Below are 27922 nucleotides of genomic sequence, written 5' to 3' on the forward strand. Positions count from 1 at the left end.
AAAAGCAGAAAGAAAAGATCAAAAGAACAGTGGGAAAATCTGGGGTGCAGATGAACCACTGTCTTCCTCCATCCCTACCAGAGCCAGGTCAGCCTCAGGTCAGAGGTGCTGAAAATGAGGCTCAGAAAGGCTGGATGCTGATTTCCAAGCTGGACGGTACTTGCACCACGATATGCTGCCTCATGTGGAATTTAACGTGCACGGGGCCCCCACTGTGTTTTGAGCCTGCAGTGCTCCAGAGGCCTCCAGGGGCAGGTAGGCCTGACCATTCCTCTGGGCCAGCTGTCTGGGCTCCAAGGTTCTGAAGCTGGGCTACTTGCCTCAGCTCAAAGTCCCAACAGGAGCTTCACCCAGGAAAGTTCCCCTTCCTCTGGCCAGCAGTGATGTCAAGGTGACCACAGGAAGCCTTTACTTAGGAGTCACAGGGAAAGCAGCAGGCTTTAGCAGCTGCCTAAAGTTACAGGTCTCATTCCAATTTTCCTTGGTCCCCACCCTCCAGAGCAGGGCTTCGTAACTCTATACAGAACCCTTCTCGGAACAATGTTTTTAAATGCATAAAAGAAGACATACAGGTCTACAAAATGCAGTTATCAGAAAGTTAAAAAGATTTTCCCCCCATCTTCAGTTTCTAGCTACAGACCCCTATGTTACAGACCCCTGCTCCTGAGGAAACTTAGAACCAAATAGAGAACCGAACAGACAATTCCCATTCCTTCTTGCTGAAATGAAATTTGGCTTATGTAATCATAAGTGATCCCACGTTGCAGAGGAAGAGAAGCCAGAAGGGTGGGGAAGGTGCAGAAATGAAGCCAAATCCCAGCAGAAAGGGCAGCCTGCCGCGGGGATGGGGTACGTGGTGGTGGCAGACAAGGAAGGGACCTTCTTGACGCCAGTGTTTCCTGTTTTCTCAGACAAGGGGACGACGGCAGAGATGGTGGTGAAAGCCCCTGAGGCAGGCCTCAGAGCAGCACAAAGAAAAGCTCCCCAGCAGCTGTCCACTTCCACCAGGTCTGACTCAAGCACAGGTGACTGGGGAGTGGATTCGAGCAGAGGTCTGTGGACCAGACGCCATCCATGGCCCACTGTCCCCAAGGTTCTGAGCAGATCTTCAAATGACCGTTCAAGTGGCGAGTTCTTAACAGGGTCTATGGGACACTGGCTTTAACAAACTCGTCAGGTTCAAAACATTATTCTCTGGTCCCCACCCCAAAATGATCCCCCCCCTCCAAGCTTTATCTGGTTACCAGGGACATAAGCCTACAGATCACTCCGACTCCATCTTTGTTCTCAGCGCCCACATCCAGTTGTTACTTCTGCCTACAAAACACCTCCCCAGTCGACCATCCTCTCGGTTCCCACACCGTTGACGCGTTCGGGGCACCATCCTCTGTTGCCTGCCTGCCTGCCATGGTCCAGTCTCAACTGGCCTCCCTCCCACCAGGTTCTACTCTCTTCACACACCTCAGAGGAGCTTCCCCAAACAGTTTGTCCCTTGTCGTCCTGTTCTTCAAGACCACTCAAGGCCCCTTCAGACTTGTGCCTGTGTCCCTGTAGGTCCCACATCCTTCGACACACTTCTTTCAACCCCAGGGACCACGCCCACTGCTCCCCAAACACAAAATCTGCACCATTCTGCATCCATGTCATCCCATCTGCCATCCCAGCCCCCAACCCCGACACACGGACTACTCATGCTTCAGGGCTCAGGGTCCCATTCCCATCCTGCTTTCCCTGACACTCCCAGGTGGATCCCAGTGCCTTCTCTATTGTGACATCTGGCTCGGGCCTCTCATGATGAATCTGTCACCAGATAACCTGTATCATAATTGTCCTTTTGTAATTTCCCATGAAATTTCTTACTGAATTTTACTCTATATCCCACATTGGTGTTTAGCTTGAGGGAACCTGGCCTGCAGCTCAGTAAATGTCTGTGGAATGCATGAAAACACTGTCATCAACAGAAAGCAAGGCCAGGAAGACCCAAGCAGCAATAACGTGACTTTTCAGACAACTGCAGCAGAGCTCCTTTCTACAGGCTGGACCCCTCTGCCTTGCCACTCCTGCCCTCTGGTGGACACACAAGAACATCGCAGGAGGTAAAAATGGTAAAACAAGAAGATACCAAGCCTTTAGTAATCAATATGCAACTTAAAGGAACTATTTAAAAAGATAATGTACAGTTTCGCTTTTAGTACCCTTCCTGCAGATGAACTAGAAATACAGACACTATTAAAAGACCTGAACGCACTGGAGAGTGAACAAAAGTAGGATTCTTCAAGAGATTAGACACCTGGAAGAATGGAATGGCAAGAGACTGAGTTATCTTTTTAAGAAAAAATAGCACTTAACCTAGAGCAGGCTCCAGGCAAGTATCTACGCAGGGTGGCTAAACTCCAGTGGAAAAATCAAGTCTTTCCGGCCTGAAGAACAAAAAGAGTTGGTGGAAATCAACCATTGGAAGCAAGGAAACAGTCCCCCAAAGAAAAGGGCCTGAGAGGGACCCATCCAAATACTGCATACTAACTCCTCCCAAATCCCGGACCAGCCCCTAACCCACACATCAATGCAGCAGGCTCAAGGCAACTCAGCTAAGGATAAAAAAACTGAACTGAGATTTGACCTGCTGCCCAAGAGTTTGAGTCTAAACAATTTCTCTGCCTATTAAAACAAAAACATTAACATTTTATAAATGAACCTAACAGAATCCAGAGTCTCTACAAGGTAAGATTTACAGTGTCTAGGTTACAATCCAAAATAACTCAATGAAGAATCAGTAAAATGTGACCCATTCTTAAAGGACAATCAACAGAGTCTAACTTCAAGATAACAAGGATTCAAAGCAGCTACTATACATGTGTTCAAGAACATGAGCAGAGAGGAAAAAAGATTGGAAAAAAAAAAAAAAGAACAGAGCCTGAAACTTATAGGACAATATAAAAAAGTCTATCACCTGTAACTAGAATCCCAGAAGAAAAACAGGGTAGTAAAAAATGTGATGAAACAATGGCCAGAATTTCTCTAAATTTGGTGAATAATATCAAATTCAGAGAAAACCAAGCAGTAAAATACGAAAAAACTCACTCCTAGGCAAAATATCAAACTGCTGAAACCAGGATAAAGACCCAGAAAAATGACATATTACAATCTGAATCACACACGACTTCTCATCAGAAACTACAGAGGCCAGATTATACAGTGGAACGACATTTGCAAAGTGCTGAAAGAAGAGGGGGGAAAACCCCAAACTATTATCTCAGAATTTTACTCATTGAAAGAGGAGGCAAATATGTGAATAAGACCAATTAGACCAATAAATTCAATGAAAATATCCTTCAAGAATGGGGGGGGGGGAAGCTATTTCTGATAAAAAGAAAACCTTCAAACTCATCACCAGCAGATCAGCAAAATGTTAAAGGAAGTTCTTGAGGCTGAAGGGCAACTGTATCAATTGGAAGGAATTACATACCAAATAACAGAGCATTGGAAATACTATATATGAGTAAATATAAACTTTTTTACTCTTAAAAAATACACAAGTTTTAAGGCAAAAATTACTACCTTGTGAGGTTCTAATGCATGTAAATATTACATCCCATACATTAAAGTTGCAGGATACAAAATCAATATACAAAAATCAGTTGTTTTTTCATATACTAACAATGAAGTATCATCAGAAAGAGAAATTAAGAAAACAGTACCATTTACAATTGCATCAAAAAGAATAAAATACCTAGAAACACCAAGGAGGTGAAAGAGTCATACACTTGAAAACTACAAGACACTGATGAATGAAATCAAAGACGACACATAAATGGGAAGATACTCCATGCTTATGGATTAGAAGAATTCTGTTAAAATGTCCATACCACCCAAAGCAAGCAATCTCTACCAAGATTCCAATGGCATTTTTCACAGAAATAGAAAAAAACAATCCTGAAATTTGTACAGACCCACAAAGTCCTGAACAGCTAAAGCAATCCTAAGAAGAACAAAGCTGGAGGCACCGCACTTCCTGATTTCAAATTAGGTTACAAAGCTATAGTGATCAAAACAGTATGGTACTGAACCAGACACACAGATCAATGGAACACCATAGAAAGCCCATAAATAAACCTGTTCATATATGGTCAATTAATTTACAACAAAGGAGCCAAGAATATGCAATGGGGAAAGGACAGTCTCTTCAAAAAATGGTGCTGGGAAAACTGGACAGCCACATGCAAAAGAATGAAACTGGACCACAATCTTGTACCACACATAAAAATTAACTCAAAATGGATTAAAGGCTTGAATGTAAGACATGAAACCATAGGCAACAAGCTCCCTGACATCTGTCTTGGGAGATGATTTTTTGGATTTAACACCAAGAGCAAAGGCAACAAAAGCAAAAATAAACAAGAGGGACCACATGAAACTAAAAAGCTTCTGCAGAACAAAGGAAACCATCACAAAATGCAAAGACAACCTACTGAATGGGAGAAAATATTTGCAAATCACATATCTGGTAAGGGGTGAATATCCAAAATATACAAAGAACTCATACAACTCAGTAGCAAAAAAAAAAAAAAACCCAATCAGATTTAAAAATGGTCAGAGGAACTGAAGAGACAGTTTTTCAAAGAAACACAAATGCCCATCAGGCACATAAAAAGATGCTCAATCTCACTAATCATCAGGGAAATGCAAATCAAAACCACAATTAGATATCACCTCACACCTGTCAGAAGAGATACCTGCACCCCCATGTTCATTGCAGCATTATTCACGATATCCAAGATATGAAAACAAGTTGTTTAACAGATGAATGGATAAAGAATGTGTAGTGTGTGTGTGTGTGTGTATATACACACACACACACACAAAATGGAATATTATTCAGCCACGAGAAAGAAGGAAATCCTGCCACTTGTGACAACATGGATGGACCTCGAGGGCATTATGCTAAGTGAAATAAGTCAGAGAAAGACAAATACTGGACGGCATCACATATATGTGGGAATCTAAAAAAAAAAGTTAAACTCATAGAAACAGTAGAAAAGTGGTTGCAAGGGTGCAGGGAAAATAGGGAGAGGTTGGTGAAAGGGTACAAACTATCACCTATTAAGATGAATAAAGATAAAACATAGTGACTGTGGTTGACAACACTGTATTGTACAACTGAAATTTGCTAACACGGTAGAAAAAAAAATTTGTGAGGCAATGGATGTGTTAATTAGCTAGATGGGGGACTCCTTTCACAATGTATATCAAATTACCATGATGTACACTTTAAGTATTTCATAATTTTATTTGTCAATTATACCTAAATAATAAAAAATTATATTATTACCTTGTGCTGTTCTAATGTATGTAAACATAATGCATATGCATTATATCTGTAGCACAAAGATGGTAATGAGAAAGTAACTGCATATTATATAAGGCAGCAGGAACATTGTGACTAAAATATTAGGAGTATATTGTAATCCCAAGAAAAAACCATTTTAAAAAAAGAGATAAAAAAATAAAATAAAAATAAAAATAAAAAAAGAGATAAGCTAAAAAGCTGCAAGTTAAAATGGAATTCTAAACAATATTCAAAATAGCTAACACAGCAGAAACAGCAGAGGTATCCATCAACAGGGGCACAGACCAACCGGTAAACAGGCAGCCCTTGCTTTTGCAAGGTTCGGATCATGTGCTATGGTCTGAATGTTTGGATCCCCCTAAAATTCATATACTGAAATCCTAATGTCCAGCGGGATAGAATTAGGAGACAGGTGATTAAGTCATGAGGGTGGAGCCCTCATAAATGCCATTAGTGCTCTTATAAGAGACCCGGTGAGCTCCTTCACCCCTTCCACCACGTGAGGACACAGTGAGAGGATGCTGGCCCTCACTAGAACCCGACCATGCTGGCACCTTGATCTTGGACTTCCCAGCCTCCAGAACTGTGAGAAATAAATGCCTGCTGTTTATAAAAGTCACCCAGTCTGCTGTTAATCTGGAACAGACTGATACACCATGTACGGTGAGTTGAATAGTGGCCCCCAGAAGACAGGTCAAAATCCTAAGCCCTGCTACCTGTGAATGTGACCTTATTTGGAGAAAGGACCTTTACTGATGGAGTTAAGGATCTCAAGATGAGATCATCCTGGATTAATGGGAGGGTCTTACGAGAGACCCTTACACGAGTCAGAGGGGAGAGAAAAAGACACAGAGCAGACAAAGACAGAGACTGGAGTTACGCTGCGCCCAGAAGCCAGGAGAGGGGCCTGGAACAAATTCTCCCTCAGAGCCTCCAGGAGGAGCCACCCTTGCCCACACCTGGATTTTGGACTTCCAGCCTCCACAAGTGTGACAGAACAGATGTCTGGTGTTTTGAGCACCCAGTCTGTGGTAATGTTACGGCAGCCACAGGAAATGAATCCACCATGGTTTCGTTAAGTGCCACTGGTCCCCCAGCAACACGGTTCAAATTTCTGTCACCACAACACACAACTGTGAGTGACCATGTGAAGCACACACTGTCAGCTCTTCAGTTCAGTCCAAACCACCACAGGAACAACACATGTGCACCATGGTCAGTGACTGACCATCTTAACTCTCCTCCCAAGTCTGTCGGTGAGTGGTCACTGTGCATCCGTTATTCAGTGGCGCTGTGTTGCCTCCTTTTTTCCCAGTGATACACCCACAAGACATTTTACAAAAACGGATAACTGAAAGAGGAAACTGGCCAACAAAGATAGGAGTGCAGCAAAGAAATGAAAAGTGGTAACACTGGAAGTGAAATCTGAATCCTCAACCCCTCCACCATATTCAACGCATCAGCAAATCCATCCCAGTTCTTCTAAACAGATCCAGAATTCGACCACTTCCCATCACCTCCAGGCCTCCTGCCCTGGTCCAAGCCACTGCCACATCTCACCTGGACTGTTGTAACAGCCTGACTGGTCTCCCCATTTCCACTTTTGCCTCCTCTTTCAATATATTCTCAGTGGTTCAGCCACAGTGATCCTTTCAAAATATATATCAGATCATGTCACTCCTCTGGTCAAAATCGTATGACGGCTGCCCACCTCAGCCAGAATAAAAAAGCTAGTCTATCCAATGACCTACAGAGCCCTACACAATTCACCCCACTCCCCCTGTCCTCGTCTCCAGTGTTCTCCCCACCTGCTTCTCTCGTCCAGCTCCTCCTTGCTGTTCCGAACAAGGCAGACACACTCCAGCCTCAGAGCTTTCTCTGCAGTGACAGTTCCCTCCCTCTGGAGTGTCCTTCTCAGTCACATGGACATGGCTCGCTGCCTTGCCTCCTCGAGGTCTCTGCTCACAGGTCGCCCTACTGTGTCCTCTGGGCTCCAATATGGAAACTACAATCCCCTCATTTCCTATCCCCATTCCCAGGCTTATTTCACTCCTTAGCCCCACCATCCAATAAACATTTTCCTATTTTCTTGTTTGTTTCTTATTATTCTTGTTTATTTTTTCCTTCAGTAGAATGTGAACTGTGTGAGGGCTGGGATTTTTGTCTGATTTGTTTAATGCTCTATCCCCAGCAACTAGAAAAGGCCTATCAGATAGATCTTTCATCTCTATTTGTTGAACGAATGATCAGAGATAAAAAGGCTATCTCTGCACTACAAGCAGGACTTCTAGGGGATACTGCTCAGCTTAAGAACCGTTAAGCAAGTCCACTTCACCACGGCCTTGCTTGCTCACCTCTGTGTCCCCAGAGCCCAGCATGCTGCCCGAGAGAAAGAAGACACTGAGTGGCCTCCCCACAGGGGAGGCCCTGCATGAAGCAAAGACAGAAACAAGAGCCAGGCCCGCACCAGATCACGCTTGAGCGCAGAGCACTTACCCCATTCCCTGTTTGAAAGCTTCAATCAACTCGTTCTTTTTATTCTGATCTTCTACCCAATACACACTTGGAATTACAAACTCTGATATCACACGGCACTCTGGACAAGACCTGAAATAAGAATCAGGTTAGTAAGGGAGAGATTCAGTTACAAATCCTGTGCACACTCCACCACTAAACCTTGTGCTCAAATGCATGACCGCTCCAGGTGTTTGTTTCCCACCCCAGAATTCTAAAAGGTACAAACGCAATCCTCTAACCGAATTTACTGTTGAAACATGTTCTTCTCAACAATAAAAAAGACAACCTAATTTTAAAATGGGGAAAGGATTTGAGTAGGCATTTCTCCAAAATGGCCAATAAGCACAGAAAAAGATGTTCAGTACCATTAGTTATCAGGGAAATGCAAATCAAAACCATACTAAGGTATCACTTCACACCTGCTAGGATGGCTAACATCAGAAATCAAGACAACTAAGTGCTGGCAAGAATGTGGAGAAACTGGAATCCTCCTATGTTGCTGATGGGGATGTAAAATGGTTCAGCCACTTTGGATGGCAGTCTAGCAGTTTCTCAAAATGTTAAACACAGAGTTTCCATATGCCCAGCAACTCCACTCCTAAGGGTATACCCAAAAGTTCTGAAAATAGTATTCAAACAAATACACAAATGTTCATAGGCACACTAGCCGTAATAGCCAAAAGGTGGAAACAACCCAAATGTCCATCAACTGATGAATGCATAAACAAAATGTGGTCTAGCCATACAACAGAATACTATTTATAGTCACTATAAAAGGAGTACTGATCCATGCTACAATATGGGTGAACTCTGAAAACATGCTGAGTGAAAGAAGCCAGACACAAAGGCCACGTATTGTATGATTCCATTTATATGAAATGTCCAGAACAGGTAAATTCATAGAGAAAGAGGAGATTAGTGGTTGCCAGGGGCTGGAAAGAGGGATGAACAGGCAGTGACTGTAGGTAGAGGTTTCTTTTTAAGATGATGAAAATGTTCTAAAATTAGACTATAGTAACAACAGCTGCACAACTCTGAATACATTTAAAAAAAACCCTCTGAATTGTACATTTTTATCTCAATAAAGCTGTTATTTTACCATACGAATGTGTAACTTCAGGCAAGTTACTTGACCTCACCATATCTGAGTTTCCCTATACATAAAATGAGAATGATGATCAAGGGTCTCTGAGAGAATTACGACTTCATGTATGTGAAGTTTCTGACAGTACACAGCACGCAGTAACTTCTCACTATGACTTAGCTTTTCTCCCACCCCACTGTGGAATTTAAGGATCCTATGATGTTATGTGTAAGTTATCTCTCAATAAAGCTGGGGGATAAAACCCTGTGTTGGCTCACTGAGTACATCCCATGTTATCAGACATAACGTGAAATGTGTTACATGCACTATTCCATTTAGTCCTCAAATAAGCCCTACGTTACAGATTAAATAAAAAAAGGCAGTCGGCCTACGGGCGGACCACCAGTAACTGTGCCAGAGTCAAATGGGCCTTCTCACACAGAGGATCCCTGCTGAGTGTCCCCCCAACACCCTAAATGCCTGGCAGGAATTGTCACCCATGTTTTAAAGGAAAAGGCAGTTGGGCTCAGGGAAGGTCTGCGACTTGCTCAAGTCCCTGCTCAAGGACTCCCCGCTCACCTGTGGAGGACAAGGGAAGGCTTCCCTGTGGACGGAAGCAGATCCCAAATCAAACCTTCTCCCAGATTCTATAGGTAAGACCCCTGCTGCACTTACTTGATGATTGGGTTCTCAAACTGCTTGGCACACCTCCACTGCCGGATGCAAGACAGGCAATACGTGTGGTTGCAGTTGGAAAGGATCCCGAACCTCCGCTCCGAGGCTGACGCCTTCTCGAGGATAACCTCCATGCAGATGCTGCACACTTTGTCCTGACTCGCCTGGAAGGCAAAGGCCTTCTCCATCTCGTGTTCGAATGTTGACATGCAGATCTGAAGTACAGGGAGGGAGGAAGGAAACCTTTGGTTCTGGGCTGGGGAGTGGTGAGAGCCTGGAGTGACTGCCGGCCACACAGTACAACCAGGATCGGGAGGGAACGGGGACTGTGGCTGTGGCTGCTTCAGGCAGGTCCGGCCACGCCCTGCATTCGGGACACAAAGCTCTCTCAAGACCACCACTGGCTTGCCCCCCTGCTTGTCGGCACTGCTCCACGGTCACTTCCAATTTAAAGCCGAGACCAGAGGCCCAAGAAGATTAGAGGGCCACTGTGGGGTCAAGGAGGTCCCAAAGACTGGGACCCTGGTCTCCTTGCCCCTCTGGGTACCGCCTTTCCCAACACCAACACCAGAAATGCCAAATAACCCTTAATCTAAAACATCAGGCTGACAGGCCAGGGTCAGAGGTCAGCAGCATCACTTCTTCCTACGAGAACCAGTTACTGAACAAATCCCTTCACTCAGGAGGCAGATGAACAGAGCATGTCCCCCCCCGCAGCACCACGCATCAGGCACCAGAATCAATGCAAAGGACCTAGGACCCAGGCCCTGGCACAGTGGACACACACTCAAGCCGAACCCACAGCACAGCACCCGGATGTCATGTCCCTGGGGAGGAGGGAAGCTCTAACCTGTGCTCACCTGAACACCCGCCGGGAGACGGCAGAGGGTTCAGACAACCTCCACAGCCCTGTGCTGAGCAGAAGCCTGCACAAACACAGGAGCCTAATGACCTGCAAGGTCCCTTCCGACACTGAACTCCTCAAATTCTCCAGAACTTGGCCTGGCTGGCCAGGTACAGAATGCAGGTATTACTGGCAGAAAGATGCTTACAGAAATACCGATTTTGTCACTTAGTGCACTTCAAATTCCTTAAAACGACTTCACATAAAGGTTTGCAACTGTACCTTCTCGTGAGCTTTCCTTTGCTCTGGGTCGAACGGGTGCAGGACTTGTAACCTACAGATTTCACAAACTTCCCCATGCAGGTAGACACAAGCATCCCCAAATCGGCACTCCCCGGCAGCTGCGTAGGGGCACAGCTGCTGCTCGCTGCTGTAGGAGCTGCTAGCTTCTACGCTGTCGAGACCACTCCTGATTGCTTCTAGGTAGGAATGCGGCTTCAGCTCCGGGCTGTTCTGCGGGTCGCTGCAGCCTCTGGGATTACTCACCACACTTGGGCAAGTCTTTTCTTCAGCCATGCCAGAGAGATCTTAAAATAAAACACACAGCACACACACACACACACACACACACACACACACACACACACACACACACACACACATGAAAACTGGCCCAACCTTTCTGGTAAGCAATCAGTCAAAACGTGACAAATTAACCCTGACTTTGGGAATTTCACTCTTGGGATGTATGGAAAAAAACAGGCCAAGAGGGGAAAAATAAAAGGAAAAAATGTTCAGAGTGATATTACTTAGAATCATAATAAAAAACAAAAAAACATAATTGGCAACATAGGGAAATAGCAAAGCAGACCATGATATATTTATATAAAATAACACTAATGTTCCTTTTTAAAAATGGCAAGTATGGAAATCTCAACACATGGACCAGTTACACTTAAAAAAAATTTTTTTAAAGAAAACAAAGTATAAGTCAAAAGGAATTCAGAATGAGGTCAATAGAATACAGTGGTTTCCTTTTTACCAGTAAAGTTACCAATCTTTTTAAAGTGAAGGAGAATGAAAATCTGGAGCAAGTCTCTGGGTCCTGAGGCCAGAGTCAGACTGTCCTTCGGCCACCCACCCGCTTCTCACACGGGAGCTGCTGCGTACCCATCAGGCTTCTAACATTTTCCGAGGGGATACAGCTGACGGGATGGACTTATTGTGTGCTTAGGATGGGATCTGCCTATCGTGTGCTGAACATATGATGTTACACGTCAGGACACGAGCAGAGACGAGGACACACACGGACACGAGGCCTAATGCGTCATCTGAATGCTCTGCAGCCAGATGAAGCCTGTTCTCAGGACCGTTCTGGGTGTGAGGTTAGGACCCCCTTTGACAGGAGAAGGCCAAGGAAGGCAAGAGTGCTGTTCAAAAAGGCAATAGAAGGATTCTGCTCACTCACTTCGGTCTCTAAGTACCAATGTCCTCTTTTCACGTTTCCCAGGCTCATGTAAGTTAGTTTTCACGATTGATGCAGTGAGGTCAGAAGGAGGGTGAGGACTGTGGAAACCCAGGGAGGGCACCCCGTGGGGAACAGTGCCCATGGCCCCACCAGCTGCAGCAGAGGGCCTCGTGTGATCGTATCTGAACAAAACACACAGCAGATGCATTACGGACACACCACACGCACATACCTCCCGCATTCCCCAGACCTGGAACATCCCTCCTTCTGCTCAGTCGTTTCCCGTATTTTAATGGATAAAAATCTCATCAATTAGTAAGAACTGCCTGGCAATTCAGAGTGAGTAGTACACTGCTGTTTATCACCTCCACTTAAGTGGGACAGATGTACCGCCCAGACCACACAAAGAGAGCCCGACGGTTCCGGAGATGCTGACTGACTGGCTTGTCCTGGACTGTCTCTTGGGGGCGCCCACTGGCAGGGGGAGGGCAGAGTGGGCCAACGTCCCACATCCCAGGCAGCACAGAGGAAGGACTGAAGGGAGCTCTGCAGCCCAGGAAAGCAGATCAGCCCTCGCGACAACAGCACAGGAACAGGTTCTGGAATGTTCTCCTGTCTAGAAGTTACAAAACTTGCCTACAGATGTCAGTAAAAAAGGAAGATTCTACATGCTCATAAATGTTCATTGCACTCATAGCAAAAAACTGGAAGCCCCTTAACTATCTAATACAGGGATAGTTAATAAAACGATGGTACGTCAACGTGATGAAGAATTATAAAGTTACAGTTAAGACAAAGTAGCAGCACTGGAAGGAGCTTATGACATGGTAAAAAAAGGCAAGACAGAAAATCTTAGGTATACTGTGAGGGCAAATTTATGACTATAGACTCATAAGAAGAGGCATGAAAAGTGACTTTGAAAAATTAAAATTATTTTAACGGTACTAAATTTGAGGTTTCAAAATTATTTTTGTAACATTACTTTTAAACTAAAGTTTTCCCATCATCAAGACCCAGGATTTAAATCCCTGAAGGTAGTGAACTCAGTGCAACAGCTGGCGACACAAGTGGGTTCTTGCCTGCAACGAGTTCCATAGGCGCAACAGCCCTTCTGGTAGTATTTGCAGATGGTAGATGGCTTGCTGTTTGCCAAGTCATGTGAGAACAGGCACTGGTTTCCTTCCCGACACACACCATGCATAAAATACCTGATGAGACAAGCAGAGGCATAAAACTTTTAGAAGCACACTTTGCTTTGTAAAATCACCAAATTCTTGAACCCAGTATATAAACACACACTGTGCATATACTATGTATCAAGGCTCTCCTGGGCACTGCAGGTACACTTATGTCCTTGTCTCTAAGACAGTGATTTTAGATGCACCACATCTATTTCAATGACAGCTTTTCTGGAAGAAAAATGATCCCATGCATTTCTGTCTTAAGATATATCCTCTTGATTTAAGATATGCCACATACATAAAATGTGAGCCTCATGACTGAGAAAATGCACACTGAAAGACTGCTCTGTTCTCATGGATTTTAAAGGGTATGGTTGTAAAGGAGTCAGAGACCTGGGCTCAAGATCTAGCTGTGCCACGTGTAAGCAAGTCACAAAACCAACTTCCCTGGGCCTTCCTACCTTTACCTATAAAACGAAAATTACACTGCCTACTCTACTATAAACTGTGGTGAGGCTCAAGTAAGATAGTGGAGCACCAGGAGACACATATAAGAATGTTCCACTAAGTTGTCCAATTCTGGCCCTGAAAGAACAACTGGGAGGCATTCTAGTTCTGTCCAGCCAGAGCAGAGAGGCCTGGCTGAATACTCAGAGGAAACTGTAGAGGGACATGCCTTGGCATTAAGGGTAAACAAGTCCCCAAATAAAGAGATTTTAGACCTGCCCTAATAAAGTTTTTTAAAAAAAAACAAGCTTCAAAACGATCTAGCTGATAGCAAATAACTTATTGTCAGCTAAAACAAACTTTAACATTCTTTGAAGGAAGACAAAAAAATCCAAATGCTCAAAAACACTCACAATGTTTGGCATCCAATCAAAAATTACTAGACATACCAAAAAGCAGGAAAATGTGACCCATAACCAGGAGAAAAATTAGTCAATAACAGGAATGACAGATGATGGACTCAGCAGACAAGGACTTTAAAACCAGCTATGACAGGCTATCATCAAAAAATCCACAAACAATAAATGCTTGAGAGGGTGTGGAGAGAAGGGAACCCTCTTGCACTGTTGGTAGGAATGTAAATTGGTGCAGCCACTAACGGAGAACAGCATGGAGGTTCCTTAAAAAACTAAAAACAGAGCTACCATATGACCCTGCAATCCCACTCCTGGGCATATGTCTGGAGAAAAACATGGTCCAAAAGGATACATGCACCCCAATGTTCATTGCAGCACTGTTTACAATAGCCAAGACATGGAAGCAACCTGAATGTTCATCGACAGAGGAATGGATTAAGAAGATGTGGTACATACATACAATGTAACATTCTCAGCCATAAAAAAGAATGAAATAATGCCATTTGCAGCAACATGGATGGACCTAGAGATTGTCACACTGAGTGAAGTAAAGTCAGACAGGGAAAGAGAAATATCATATGATATGGCTTATACGTGGAATCTAAAAAGAAATGATACAAATGAACGTATTTACAAAACAAAACAGACTCACAGACTTAGAGAACGAACTTATGGTTACCAGGGGGGAAGGGTGGAGGGAAGGGATAGTTAGGGAGTTCCGGACTGACATGTACACACTACTATATTTAAAAAGGATAACCAACAAGGACCTACTGCATAGCACAGGGAACTCTACTCAATGTTATGTGGCAGCCTGGATGGGAGAGGAGTCTGGGGGAGAATGGATACACGTATAGGGATGACTGAGTCACTTTGCTGTGCACCTGAAACTATCACAACATTGTTAATCGGCTATACTCCAATATAAAATAAAAAGTTAAAAACAAAACAAAAAAACCCAGCTATTACATATATGTTTTATATAACCCAGCTATTACAGATATGTTCTATATGCTGAAGATTTTAAGGAAAACACAAAAATAACATGGGAAGAAATGGACGATATAAAAAAGAACCAAATGGAACTTCTAGAAGTGAAAACTACAATACATGAAATGAGAATTACATTGTAACGGCAGATTAGACACTATATAAGAAAATCTCAGAAAACTTGAAGACAAAGCAATAGAAACTATCCAAACTAAAGTACAAGAAGAAGAAAGAGAAAGAACAGATTTTTGCTTCCAGCTTTGGAGGAGCATGGAACCTGCCCTTCCACTGTGAAAAACTAGAAAACAGAACAAAATATATGAAACAACTGCTTTCAGACATGGACAAAAGGCAACACAAGACTGGCCCTTGAAGAGAAGGAAAACAAGGGAGGCGAGCCTGGCTTTCTGCCTTGAGGCATATTTTGGACCTTGGTGCAGGGAGGGGAACCCCAAGCAGAGCACTGCTGTCTTGCTGAGGTGAAGAGACAGAAACTGGAGTTCAAGGAGGCTGAGGAAGGCTCTTTAAAAAGCTTGTAAATAGAATCACACATGCGCGATCAATTAACTTTTGATAAACGCTGTCAAGGTAATTCAACAAATGATGCTGGACCCAGTATCTATATGGAAAAACAAAAACCAAAAAACCTCAAACATTACATGTCTGCGGATGTTCCCCAATATGAATGAAGTATACAACATAACCTGCCACGTATCCTAGCCAAAAACATTTAACTTGAATCCAACAAAACTTCAGATCTAACTTCTAGTTTACAGGAAATACAGGGGGATTGGGAACAAGCTAAAAGACCTCATGAGGAAGCAACCAGATAAATACAAAAGAAGAGGCAGTATGTGGGCCAGATCTCTTTACCAAGGAAGTATCATGGAAAAAAAATAAGGGGGGGGGGGGGGCCTGGGTTTGGAAAATGATTTGGTGGTTTCTTAAAAACTTAAACATAAATTTACCATATGACTCAACAATTCCAGTCCTAGGTGTTTACCCAAGAGAAATGAAAACATATGTTCACACAAATATGTGTATAATATGTGAATGTTCATAGCAACATTATTCATAATAGTCAAAAGGTGAAAACTCTGACAATTCCATCAACTGGTGAACAGATAGATAAAATGTAATATATCCATACAATGGGATATTATTTGGCAATAAAAAGGAATGAATAATGATACATGCTACAGGATGAGATGCAAACACATTATAGTAAGTGAAATAAGTTAGACACAAAAGGACGCATGTTGCATGAATCAATTTATAAGTAGTGTTAAAAAAGGGGCAAATCTATAGGAACAGAATGGTCCTTATAAAGACTATTATACAGCCTATATAGGCTACATATAGACACAGTCCCTACATATGGTATGTAAATTATACTTCAATAAAGCTGTTAAAAGAAGAAAATTTAAAAAGGAGGAAACTGCACTAGATTAGTAGACAGAATATAAGGTATGTAATAACTAATGCAATATTTGGCCCTGGATTATATTCTGGTTTGGACAAACCAGCTGTAAGAAACATTTGTGGGACAAATGGGGAAATCTGAGTACAGACTAGGTATCAGATAATTTACTGACATGGAAAGTTGAAGATGATTAACTGAGAAAAGCATATTATATAACAGAATATACAGTAAAATGGTGTAGCCGCTATGTAAAACAGTACAGCGGTTCCTCAAAAAATTAAAAATAGAATTACCACATGATTCAGCAATTCCACTCGAGTATACACACAGAAGAACTGAAAGCAAAAACTCAAGTATTTGTACACCCCTGTTCATAGTGCATTATTCACAGTAGCCAAAAGGTGAAAACAATCCAAGCGTCCATCAGAGGATGAATGGATAAACAAAATGTGGTCTACACATACAATGGAATATTACTCAGTCTTAAAAAGGAAGGAAAGTCTGACTTGTGCTACAACAGGGATGAACCTTGAGGATGTTATGCCAACTGACGGAAGCCAGACACAGAAAGACAGCACTGTGTGATTCCACTAATGAGAGGTGCTTAGAATAGTCAAATTCACAGAAAGAGGGAGGAGAATGGGTGTGGTCAGGGTTTGGGGGAGGCAGAATGAGGAGTTAGTGTATAAAGGGGACACAGTTTTAGGTTGGGAAGATGAAAAGAGTTCTGGAGGTGGATGGTGGTGATGGCTGCACAACAGTGTGAATGTACTTACTACTCCTTAACTGAACACTTAAAAATGGTTAAGAGGGGCTTCCCTGGTGGCTCAGTGGTTGAGAATCCGCCTGCTAATGCAGGGGACACGGGTTCGAGCCCTGGTCTGGGAAGATCCCACGTGCCGCGGAGCAACTGGGCCCGTGAGCCACAATTACTGAGCCTGCGCGTCTGGAGCCTGTGCTCCGCAACAAGAGAGGCCGCGATAGTGAGAGGCCCGCGCACCGCGATGAAGAGTGGCCCCCGCTCGCCGCAACTAGAGAAAGCCCTCGCAGAGAAACGAAGACCCAACACAGCCAAAAATAAATAAATAAATAAATACAATAAAAAAAAATGGTTAGGAGGATAAATTTATGTTATGTACATTTTACAATTAAAAAATTTTAAAACAGCACGTACAGTACGCTCTCATTTTGCTAAACACTAACTACACACATGAACACATCTGCATTTTAACAATGTGGAAAGACAGACAATAGCCTTTTTAAGAGTGGCAATCCTTGAGGGTAAGGCATATGGTATTTTTTTTTTTAACATCTTTATTGGAGTATAAATGCTTTACAATGGTGTGTTAGTTTCTGCTTTTTAACAAAGTGAATCAGTTATACATATACATACATCCCCATATCCCCTCCCTCTTGCGTCTCCCTCCCACCCTCCCTATCCCACCCCTCTAGGTGGTCACAAAGCACCCAGCTGATCTCCCTGTGCTATGCGGCTGCTTCCCACTAGCTATCTATTTTACATTTGGTAGGGTATATATGTCCATGCCACTCTCTCACTTTGCCCAGCTTACCCTTCCCCCGTGGTATTTTCTTATTTTTGTTGATCTGTACTTTCTAATATTTCTACCATGAACATATACTGCTTTTGTAATAGTAAATGGTTGCTTTAGTTTTAAAAAATTATGAAGGGCTTCCCTGGTGGCGCAGTGGTTAAGAATCCGCCTGCCAATGCAGGGGACACGGGTTCGAGCCCTGGTCTGGGAAGATCCCACATCTGCCGCGGAGCAACTAAGCCCGTGCGCCACAACTACTGAGCCTGCGCTCTAGAGCCCATGAGCCACAACTACTGAACCCACACGCCACCTACTGAAGCCTGCGTGCCTAGAGCCCGTGCTCCGCAACGAGAAGCCACCGCAACGAGAAGCCCGTGCACAACGAAGAGTAGCCCCCGCTCGCCACAACTAGAGAAAGCCCGTGCATAGCAACAAAGACCCAACACAGCCAAAAATAAATAAATTTATTTAAAAAAAATTACAATAAGTATCGAATACTGGAGAGAGTATGGTTTAAAAAAAACACATAGGGGGCTTCCCTGGTGGCGCAGTGGTTGAGAGTCCGCCTGCCAGTGCGGGGGACACGGGTTCAAGCCCTGGTCTGGGAAGATCCCACATGCCGCGGAGCAACTAAGCCCGTGTGCCACAACTACTGAGCCTGCGCGTCTGGAGCCTGTGCTCCGCAACGGGAGAGGCCGCGACAGTGAGAGGCCCGCGCACCGTGATGAAGAGTGGCCCCCACTCGGCACAACTGGAGAAAGCCCTCGCACAGAAACGAAGACCCAACACAGCCAAAAATAAATAATAAATAAATAAATTAATTAAAAAAACAAACAAACAAACACATAAACGCTCAGTACAATACCTATCTCACAGTGGGTACCCCCAAAGTTCAGCTCTTATTAAAGTTTAGTAAAAAATGCTGCCGATTAAGCTGACAGTTACAAGAGGGACCTGTGCCTTATCACAACGCACGCATAGGGCTGAGGAGTCAGTCCATGGACCGAGGCAGACAGAAGGGGGCGCGGGCCCAGGGGCCGCCTAGCCAAGCAGTCTACAGAATGCCGGGGTGCCGATGGGCGGGAGGAGCAGGCGCCAGAAGCACACAGAAAGGCAGGGAAGGGAGGCCCCATGAGGGCGCGGCAGGCCTGCTGAGACAGATGGCGGATCAGGCCTGACTGGGGCAGCTGGAATACTGATGAGTGCGCCTCCCAATAGGGGACAAGGGGCCCAAGTCAAGCCCTGAGACACATTAAACCCCCTTCCTAGGCCTCTTGCAGAAAGGCCACTGGAGCTGCAGGGCGAAGACAGACAGGAGAGGCTGGAAGTGTAGGTGAGAGGAGCCCGTCAGGAGGTCGCTCTGTAAAGGGGCTTGTTCTGTGAACCCATGTTTTAACTTAAAAAATATACTATGGAAAGTCTCAAACATATACAAAAGCAGACAGTGGTAGGGTAACTCCCAAGATGTTCCCACACCAGCTTTCACCTTATCACCTCCCAAGCACTCTGGTTTCACCCATTTCTCCCCTCTCCCGTATGGCTGTGACAGTTTATCTTTTTAAAGAGGGATAACACATACCTCTTGAATGAAGACTTTGGGGCAAGGAGGGCCCTCCCTCCCTCTGAACAAGTATGTTATCAGAAATATATGAAATGTGTTATCAGAAATATATGAAATGAGCAAAAATACAACAGCTCCAACGAGCAGTACCATCAGTACTCTGTCTAGCACTTTCACTTCTTTATCTCACTTAATCCTGATACTACTCTGAGGAATATTAGCTCTATACCCATGGTGCAGACAGGAAAGCTGAGGCTCAGAGAGGTGTGATGACTTAGAGAAGATCTAATTGCTGAGTAGGGGACCTCAGCTCTGGTCTTCCCAAGCCCTGACCTTTTCCCACCAAAACTGATTTTCCTGTCACTCTGCCTCTGTCCATACCGTGGCCCCTTTCTACAACACTGTACCCCATCTTTCACTGTACTTAACTGTGATAACCCACCTTCCTTCAAGACCAGCACGAGTCCTGGCTGGACCAAGAAACCTTCCCACCCCTCCAGCCCACAGTGTGCTTTCCCGGCAGCTCCACGGTATAGTGCTTCCCAACTTGGGGCCCCTGACCCAAGAGAGCTGGTGCTCTTGAACACATGGTTGGGAACATCTGTTAACACCATACACAAAAATAAACTCGAAATGGATTAAAGACCTAAATGTAAGACTGGAAACCATAAAACTCCTAGAGGAAAACATAGGCCGAACGCTCTTTGACATCAATCGTAGCAATATTTTTTTGGATCTGTCTCCTAAAGCAAAGGAAATAAAAGCAAAAATAAACAAACTAAACATAAAAGCTTTTGCACAGCAAAGGAAACCATCGACAAAATGAAAAGACAACCTACTGAAGGGGAGAAAATATTTGCAAATGATTTGATAAGGGGTTAATATTCAAAATATATAAACAGCTCATACAACTCAACATCAAAAAAAACCAAACAGCCTGATTAAAAAAGATGGGCAGAAAACGTGAATAGACATTTTTCCAAAGAGGACATGCAGATGGCCAAGAGGCACATGAAAAGATGCTCAACATCACTAATCATCAGGGAAATGCAAATCAAAACCACAATGAGAGATCACGTCACACCAGTCAGAATAGCTATCATAAAAAAGAACACAAATAACAAACGTTGGTGAGGATGTGGAGAAAAGGGAACCCTCCTACACTGTTGGTGGGAATGTAGATTGGTGCAACCACTGTGGAAAACAGTACATACGTTTCCCAACCAACTAAAAAGAACCACCATATGACCCAGCAATTCCACTCCTGGGTGTATAAAAAAACCCTGCAAAACACTAATTTGAAAAGATACATGCAAAACACTAATTTGAAAAGATGCATGCACCTCAATGTTCACAGCAATATTATTTACAATTTCCAAGATGTGGAAGCAACCTAAATGTCCATCAACAGAGGAATGGATAAAGAAGATGTGGTATACGTATATACAACGGACTACTACTCAGCCATAAAAAAGAATGAAATCTTGCCATCTGGAGCAACGTAGATGAACTTGGAGGGCACTATGCTAAGTGAAATAAGTCAGACAAATACTGTATGACATCACTTATATGTGGAATCTAAAAAATATAACAAACTAGTGAATGTAACAAAAAAGAAGCAGACTTACAGATACAGAGAACAAACTAGTGGTTACTGGTAGGAAGAGGGAAGGGGGGAGGGGCAATATAGGGGTAGGGGGTTAAGTAGAACAAACTATTAGGTATAAAATGAGCTACAAGGATATATTGTATGACATGGGGAATATAGCCAATATTCTATAATAAATATAAATGGAGTATACTCTTTAAAAACTATGAATCACTATATTATATACCTGTAACTTATATAATATTGTACATCGAGTACACATCAAGGGGAAAAAAAAAAAAAAGCCTGGGAATAACTTGAGGAAGACACAGCTGGAACATCACTAAATGCGATAGAACACAGAAAGCCTAAACCTAACCAATTATGTGGTTCTGCCTGGAACTGGAGAACGGTTGACAACGTTCAAACATTGGGAAACAGAGTGGACTCTAAGGAAGGTCAGAAGGCCCAGACTGTCCTTCCCAGAGAAAGGGTACCAGAGAACATGGGTGGCAATTCGTGCCGCACCTCGGCCCTACAATGGGCCTGGGAGGCTGCTAGGCCGCTGAGCTGGAGGCCACAAGTTTTTAAGCCCTTCCCTCCCTCCTTGCTCCCTAAGCATACTTCTAACTTTCTCCACCTATCTCCCCCAAAGCAGAAGTGCTGACCAGGCCCACCTGACAATTTCTTTTCACCCAGGAAATGTTAAAAGGGTATTCTACTTCATATGTCAGTGTCTACTGAGTTTGGGTAGCATGAGCCATCTCTAAATACACCAACAGAATCAAATTTCTGAGCCTACAAAGATGACTGGACCTGTGATGTAAGTGACTATACTAAGGTGGTGTCCTATAGGGTCTTTTCTAGGTGGTCAGTTATGCTTTTCCCAGGCAACACCCCCTGGGAGTCTTCCACTAAATCAGAGATTGTGTAGTAACTTGCTATAAGGCTGCTGTAGATTTACTTAAAAAGAAAGAAGGCTCAGAATCTGGCAAACGAAGGGTATTCTTGTTAGAAACTTAAAAAAAAAAAGTCTATATGAAAAGAATCTTGTCACAATACTGATTTAAAAAGTATGCAGAAGAGTTAATAGAGCAGGTCTGAGTCTGCTTACGAGGCAAGGCCCTGCTTATAGCACCTGGGACTTGGCTGGTAAACAGTTCCCTACACTGATATAAACTGTCTCTAAGTGATGAAAGTGGCTCACTGTGCCTATACTGTGTACAATGTGGCTTACGCTGAACATCTGCTTTCCTTCTGGGAGCCTGGTCTGGGTACATGCTAGGCAGAGGGTGACCGTCCAGGGCACTGGATCTCTAGCGGGCTTCGCTGGGCACATGTTGCTGCTGCATTTCTGCTGCGGGAGGAAGAGTGTGCTGTGACCCTTTATGGGAGGAAGTGAGGGCAGGAAGCCTGCACATGGGCTCCTCCAGATGCCGCCTGAGTCCTTCTCCCTTGTGATCCATCTGTGACTCCTCACTACTCACCGTGATAAATCTTAGCCTTGAGTACGACTATGCGCTAAGTCCCATGGGTCATTCTAGCCAATCACTAGCTGTAGGGGTGGTCTTGGGATCCTGGACACGGAAGTTTATTACGCTTCTAAGCAGTTTGGTAATTCTTCTTGAGAAATGCTACTCAACACTGTGACATTATTCCAATCATCCTCAACTACGGTAATCTTTGAAGGTATGAAAGTAGAAAAACAAACAAAAAATAATAATAAAGAAAATCAGTGCCAAGAGCCAAATCCAATTATCAGGATTAGTAAACTCATAAAGAGTGGAAGAGAACAGGTTCAAACTGGTTACATAAACAGTTTCACAAAAGAGAGATCTAACAAATACTTCATTAATAATTTCTTTTGGAGAACTAGACAAGATTTCCTGAAAGAATCAGGGTAAGAGACTACCAGAGCTCCTCTACCAGATACTACCTGTTAACCAGGCGTGCAAGAGGAAAGACGTTCAGTGGTGGTCCTGCAGATGCCTTTTATAATTCTACCGTCTCCCATAAGTCCCATTCAGAAAACTTGCCTTCCAAACTGCACTAATTATCTTTCCCATCAAAAATCCAAAATATTTAACCACCACCTAAAGCTTCCTAGTTTTGTCACTTATAAGCTGGTGACTTCATGCAAGCCATTTCACTTCTGTAAGTGACTGAGCTGAAATTTTAAAAGGTTCAAAAATAACTTCTAGGCCACCATCACTGCCTTCAAGAAAGGTGAGTGTGAAACAAGTGTTATAAGAGGTGGAGCCAGCCAGCGCTATTTCTGTAGCATATGTCACCACTTCCACTCCCCAGTGACAAACACAAAACTCCCTAGAGCGCATCCTGCCTGTCCTTCGGGGCATCTTTATCATCCGCTTACAGAGATTCCTCAGCATCTAGGTTACACTAAGCTTAATCCAGGCCTCTTTCATGTTACACCCTGTAATAAATTTCCAACTGCTCACCCTTCCCTATGGCCAAACCATCCCTTATATCTTCCTAGAGGGAAGACTGAGACTCGAGCTGGGGAGTGGGGTGGGCTGTTGCTAGTATGAGGGGGGAAGTGCATGGCTGGAGACTCAGAGCAGGGAGATTCTTTCTAGGGGACACTCCAAAGTCATCTGTTATCCTGGGTGACCCCGAAGACCGTTTCAGATGGTGTGGCTATTATATGCTGCAAAGGATATGAGGTTCACTACTGGCCACAGAACGGCCAGCAGCTCTCGCTGTGCCTGAGGGCTGAACCAAACAGAATCAATCTGGTTTCTTGCAGGTCTTTCAATGGTGCCTGTCTCTAGCAAAACACTTTTGCAAATCATTTCCAGGTATATGGGTAATTTGCATTCTCAGTGTCACCTTCCTTTATGTTTTCGCACATAATTTCACAGACTTAAATTTTATGGCTGTACTGCTTGTGACAAAAGATCCATCAAGGGGGAACACAGCTAATGCGAGGCATGGTGGGAGGCTTGAAATAACTGATAAGAGGTGGGGATGAAATAAAGTACAGTGTAGTGGTTAAAGGAAGACTCTGAGGTCAGAGAGCTTCCTGTGACCTTGAGCAAATTATTTAAATCTCCAAACCTGTTTCCCCATCTGTAGTATGATATAATTGTACTTCACAGACTGCATGTCAGTGCTTAGCCTAACACACCATAAATGCTCTTAGGATGGTTAGTCGTTGTTATCTAATCTCTTAACCAACGCTGCTGGTTAGGCATTACTATCCCAATTTTACAGATAAAGAGACTGTGATACCAGAATCAGAATCCAGAACTGCCCTAGTCTGGAGCTCAAGCTCTTCCTACCACTCACTGGCCACAAGATGCCCCATATTTTGTGACTTTCAATGAGTCAAAAGCTCTAGGCCCGACTCTCAGGAAACTGTAATTCTAGGTCTTGTACTACTGATTATAAAACAAAGGGACCTCTATCACATTGAGGAGGAGGACAAACAAACTGGTTACCAAGCAATAATAAAGGCCTGCACCAGGGCTTTGAAAACAGACTGGAAGACATAGGGAGATGGTTTGGAAAAACCATCAGCAAAAAAGGATCCCCAGATTGAGATTCTGGATAGAGTGGAATGTCAAGAAATCAGGGGAGCTGACTGATAGCACAACTGTGTGAGCGGCCTTTCTTGCATTCCAGGCAATAAATATGGAGTGTCTTTGTCATTAAGTCTGGGAATCCTAGCATTTCACATCCATCTCTCTGAGAGAAATAATTCGTATTAGAATGGAAGCAAAACAAACTCTCTGTCCAGCTGACATTCAGAATAAGCAAGTATATCACATCCCACAGCAAGGAAAACAAACCAAAAAACAGTTTGCACCCTGACATAAACCAAAAACAGCAGACCACCCAGTTTAGATCTGGTCCCCCAAATAAATCATACCTGGATTATTTCATGTAAGTTACCAGTGTGTGGAGATATGACTTCAGTGAATAAGATAATCAAGTGAGAAAAGCTTTCCCATCACGAGCACACTAACGTAAACCTGGTACTCTTGGTAATATGGCCGTTTTTCCTGTTTAAATATGTGTTCTGTTTTTTATTTGGCGAGGCAGCCCTTGTGAGGTCCAACTCCTTCACATCCCTTTGCAAGTAACCTTTACTTTCCTTATGGTTTTGGTTGAGTTTTCCTTTCATATGAGCATATTAAAAGCTTTGAAAATTCCTGTAGTAAAGAAACTTTAATTTAGCATTTCTGAAACTTATCTGGGAGCCACAGGGTCTACAAGAGCATAAATTCTGATGCCACATATCTGCCACCTGGAAGCTGAATAACCTTGGCAAGTCACTTCAATGCCGAGGCTTGCTTTTACGATCTGTGGAATGGTGCGTGTTGCTGGATTACTTGCGACACGGCTGTAAAGAACCTCAAAGAGCACCCAGCACACTGCAAGCCCCTGCAACGAACAACAGTTAGTACTTAAACAGAACTGATCCCCTCCCAGTGTTCCAACCCACTCTAGTTTCTCTGCACCAACTTCCTGCAGGATACCCCTATTTGGGAAAAACAGAATTAAAGCTTTTAGGTCAGGCCATCTCCTAGTATAGAAGGAAAAAACCCAAGATGATCCTAATTTACATTTTTGTTCCTGCAGTTAGATGTGAATTAGTGGCAAGGTTCAAGCCTGAGCATAAGGTTTCCTTATCTGCAAAATTAAATTACCACACAGAGTTGAGATTCAATTACAAATCATCATACAAACGTGCACCGTTATGTGGCCGCATCTTAGGAGCAGTAACCAGAATTTGCTATACAGTCCACAATGACTAAGAATATTGCTCCAACAGGGGGAACTTTATACAAATAAAAATAAACATACACAAAGGTCTTCACAAAAGACCTTTTATCACAAATAACCTAGTAAAACTCTTTTCTATAGACACTTAAGTGCAAGTTTCTGACAACTGCTAAATATACATCACCTAGGCCTTGCGTAAACTGGCTGAACAGTTAATATAGACTAATACTAACAGGAAACTTTTTACATTACACTGTCTCAACTATTCACACTAACCAAGAGAAGCAACAACACAGATGATAATTAAATAAACTGCTCATTACACAATCAAACCATACAACTGTGGGCTGGTTTTTTTCCCCCCTAATCAATGTTTCCCACACAGACTTAACTGAAACCAATTATTAAAAGAAAAATCGTACTTTCCAGGTCCAATTAAGACTAGGATTCCAGTACCTTCAAGCCACACGCTTAGCAAGGAATGAGGGTGTTACTCATCAAGTTATTTGTATTTAACAGGAGCAGTGCAGCCATCCGGCTTTGAATTTTCTACAACCAGCCACCCATTAATGTTGCATTTCTCCACGGAAATGGGTCTCTCAGTAAGATGAGAGTCTCAACCTCCGTTAGCCTGAGTTTCGTGCACTGCAAAATAGGAATAATGTCTGCCTTGTAGTGAAGACTGGTGACGAGTATAAATGACTTGGGAATATGCGGGGCAATGAACAAACTTCCAGTAAATGCTATTTTCCACACAGCAATTCTTAACTCGCTAACTCTGCAAGTTTACGCTGCATCGGAATTCTCCAAACTCTCAGGAAACCAAGGCCGCTTTCGGGGCCCCAGCTTCTTTGAGGCCCTCGCCGACGATTAACAGACTACACCTGCGTGGTATCTCCATCTGTAAACCATCTCCTGGTGTCCCTTTACTCAACTCCAATTCACCTCCTCCAGCTAAACCCTCAGGCCCAGGGGCCCGCCCCCCAAGGCCCCACCAGCATTCCTTCCTTCCAGCCGCACGGGCCACCCCTGGAACTCGCGGCACAGCCGCCCGCGCTGGCTTCGTCCGGGTGTCGCCACGAGGCTCGGCCACGCACCGCCGGGTCCCAGGCTCCGGCCGCCGCGCCCGCCCCGCCTAGGGAAGCCGGACCCCGAACCGGGAGCCACTTTCCACGAACCCGCTCCGGCTTGTTTCTCTGGCGCAGGACTGGGGCGCACCCGGGGAAGGACTTGCGGGGCCGCGCACTGACCTGCAAGTGACCTGCTTGGTGCTCATGGCGGTCGGGTGTAAGGGCCGCCGTCACGCCGCTGCCGCCTCTCGCTCTCGTCGCCGCCTAGGCCTCGGCCCTGCCCATCCCGCGCGGCCGCGTCACGCCGGCGCACGCCGTCGTCCCCGTGCGGCACTTTTGTAGCGCCGGCAGCAAACCTCGCCGCCGTCACAATTGGTTCCGCCCCAGGGGTGAGGCTGGGCCGACCCCCAATCTCGGGCACTCCTAGTCCGGCATTTTCAAACCTCCTAGGCGGGGCCTGGCTAGCCTCCCAGTCCTGCGGGTTTTATCCCGGGTGCCGACTATTAGTTCCTATGGGTCTGCCCCTTTCTCCAACTGCATTTCTTAGCGGCTTCTCACGGCTTAGAATTACCTCACCCCTCCCGAGGCCAAGCTCCCGCCTCTCCTCTGCGCACCTTAATCCCAAGTACTCCTACCCACCCAAACCCTCCCTAGGCCCCTTTCTCAGACCCAGCCTCAGCTGTTTCCGCCAAGCCTCGCCTCCCACTTAAGGAATTCCTTAGCCCTCTCCAGGGCAAAATCCAAAGATCTTGCTCTTTTTCAAAATCTCCATTCCCACCCCAAGTTTTAGACCTCATTTTCTTTCCTGGCATTCCTCAACTGTTCATCTTCCATTTCCTCTGGTGGAAACCCCAAAAGACATTCGTGACATTTTCCTCTGGTTGTCTACATCCTGCAGATCCTGCTTCCACACCCGTCTCCAAAGCGTCCCTCCTCTCCATTCCCACCGTCATGGTTCCTGTCTAAGCAAACGGCACTCCTTGCCTGGGCCCATGCACTGGCCTCTTAA

General features: G+C 44.3%; 1 protein-coding gene and 1 long non-coding RNA gene across 2 annotated transcripts in view; one reads left to right on the forward strand and one right to left on the reverse strand.

Annotated features, from left to right (window-relative positions):
- Positions 1-27247, reverse strand: part of MKRN2 (makorin ring finger protein 2) — a 28832-nt gene extending 1585 nt beyond the window's left edge. Inside the window, exons 1-6 of the mRNA XM_082345914.1 lie at positions 27094-27247; positions 13015-13143; positions 11936-12117; positions 10750-11054; positions 9624-9838; positions 7844-7954 (exon numbers count right to left, since the gene is read on the reverse strand). Of these exons, the coding sequence (XP_082202040.1) occupies positions 7844-7954; positions 9624-9838; positions 10750-11054; positions 11936-12117; positions 13015-13143; positions 27094-27119 (968 nt within the window). The 5' untranslated portion in view covers positions 27120-27247. The remainder of the gene's footprint in view (positions 1-7843; positions 7955-9623; positions 9839-10749; positions 11055-11935; positions 12118-13014; positions 13144-27093) is intronic.
- On the forward strand, positions 5-4600 carry LOC309607432. The gene is made up of 2 exons (XR_014232394.1): positions 5-255; positions 912-4600. It is a non-coding gene; the product is annotated as an uncharacterized lncRNA (long non-coding RNA).
- Positions 27248-27922: the final 675 nt, after the last annotated feature.

The sequence above is a fragment of the Balaenoptera borealis genome (assembly GCF_965194805.1).
Source record: "Balaenoptera borealis genome assembly, chromosome: 12".
NCBI lineage: Eukaryota > Metazoa > Chordata > Mammalia > Artiodactyla > Balaenopteridae > Balaenoptera > Balaenoptera borealis.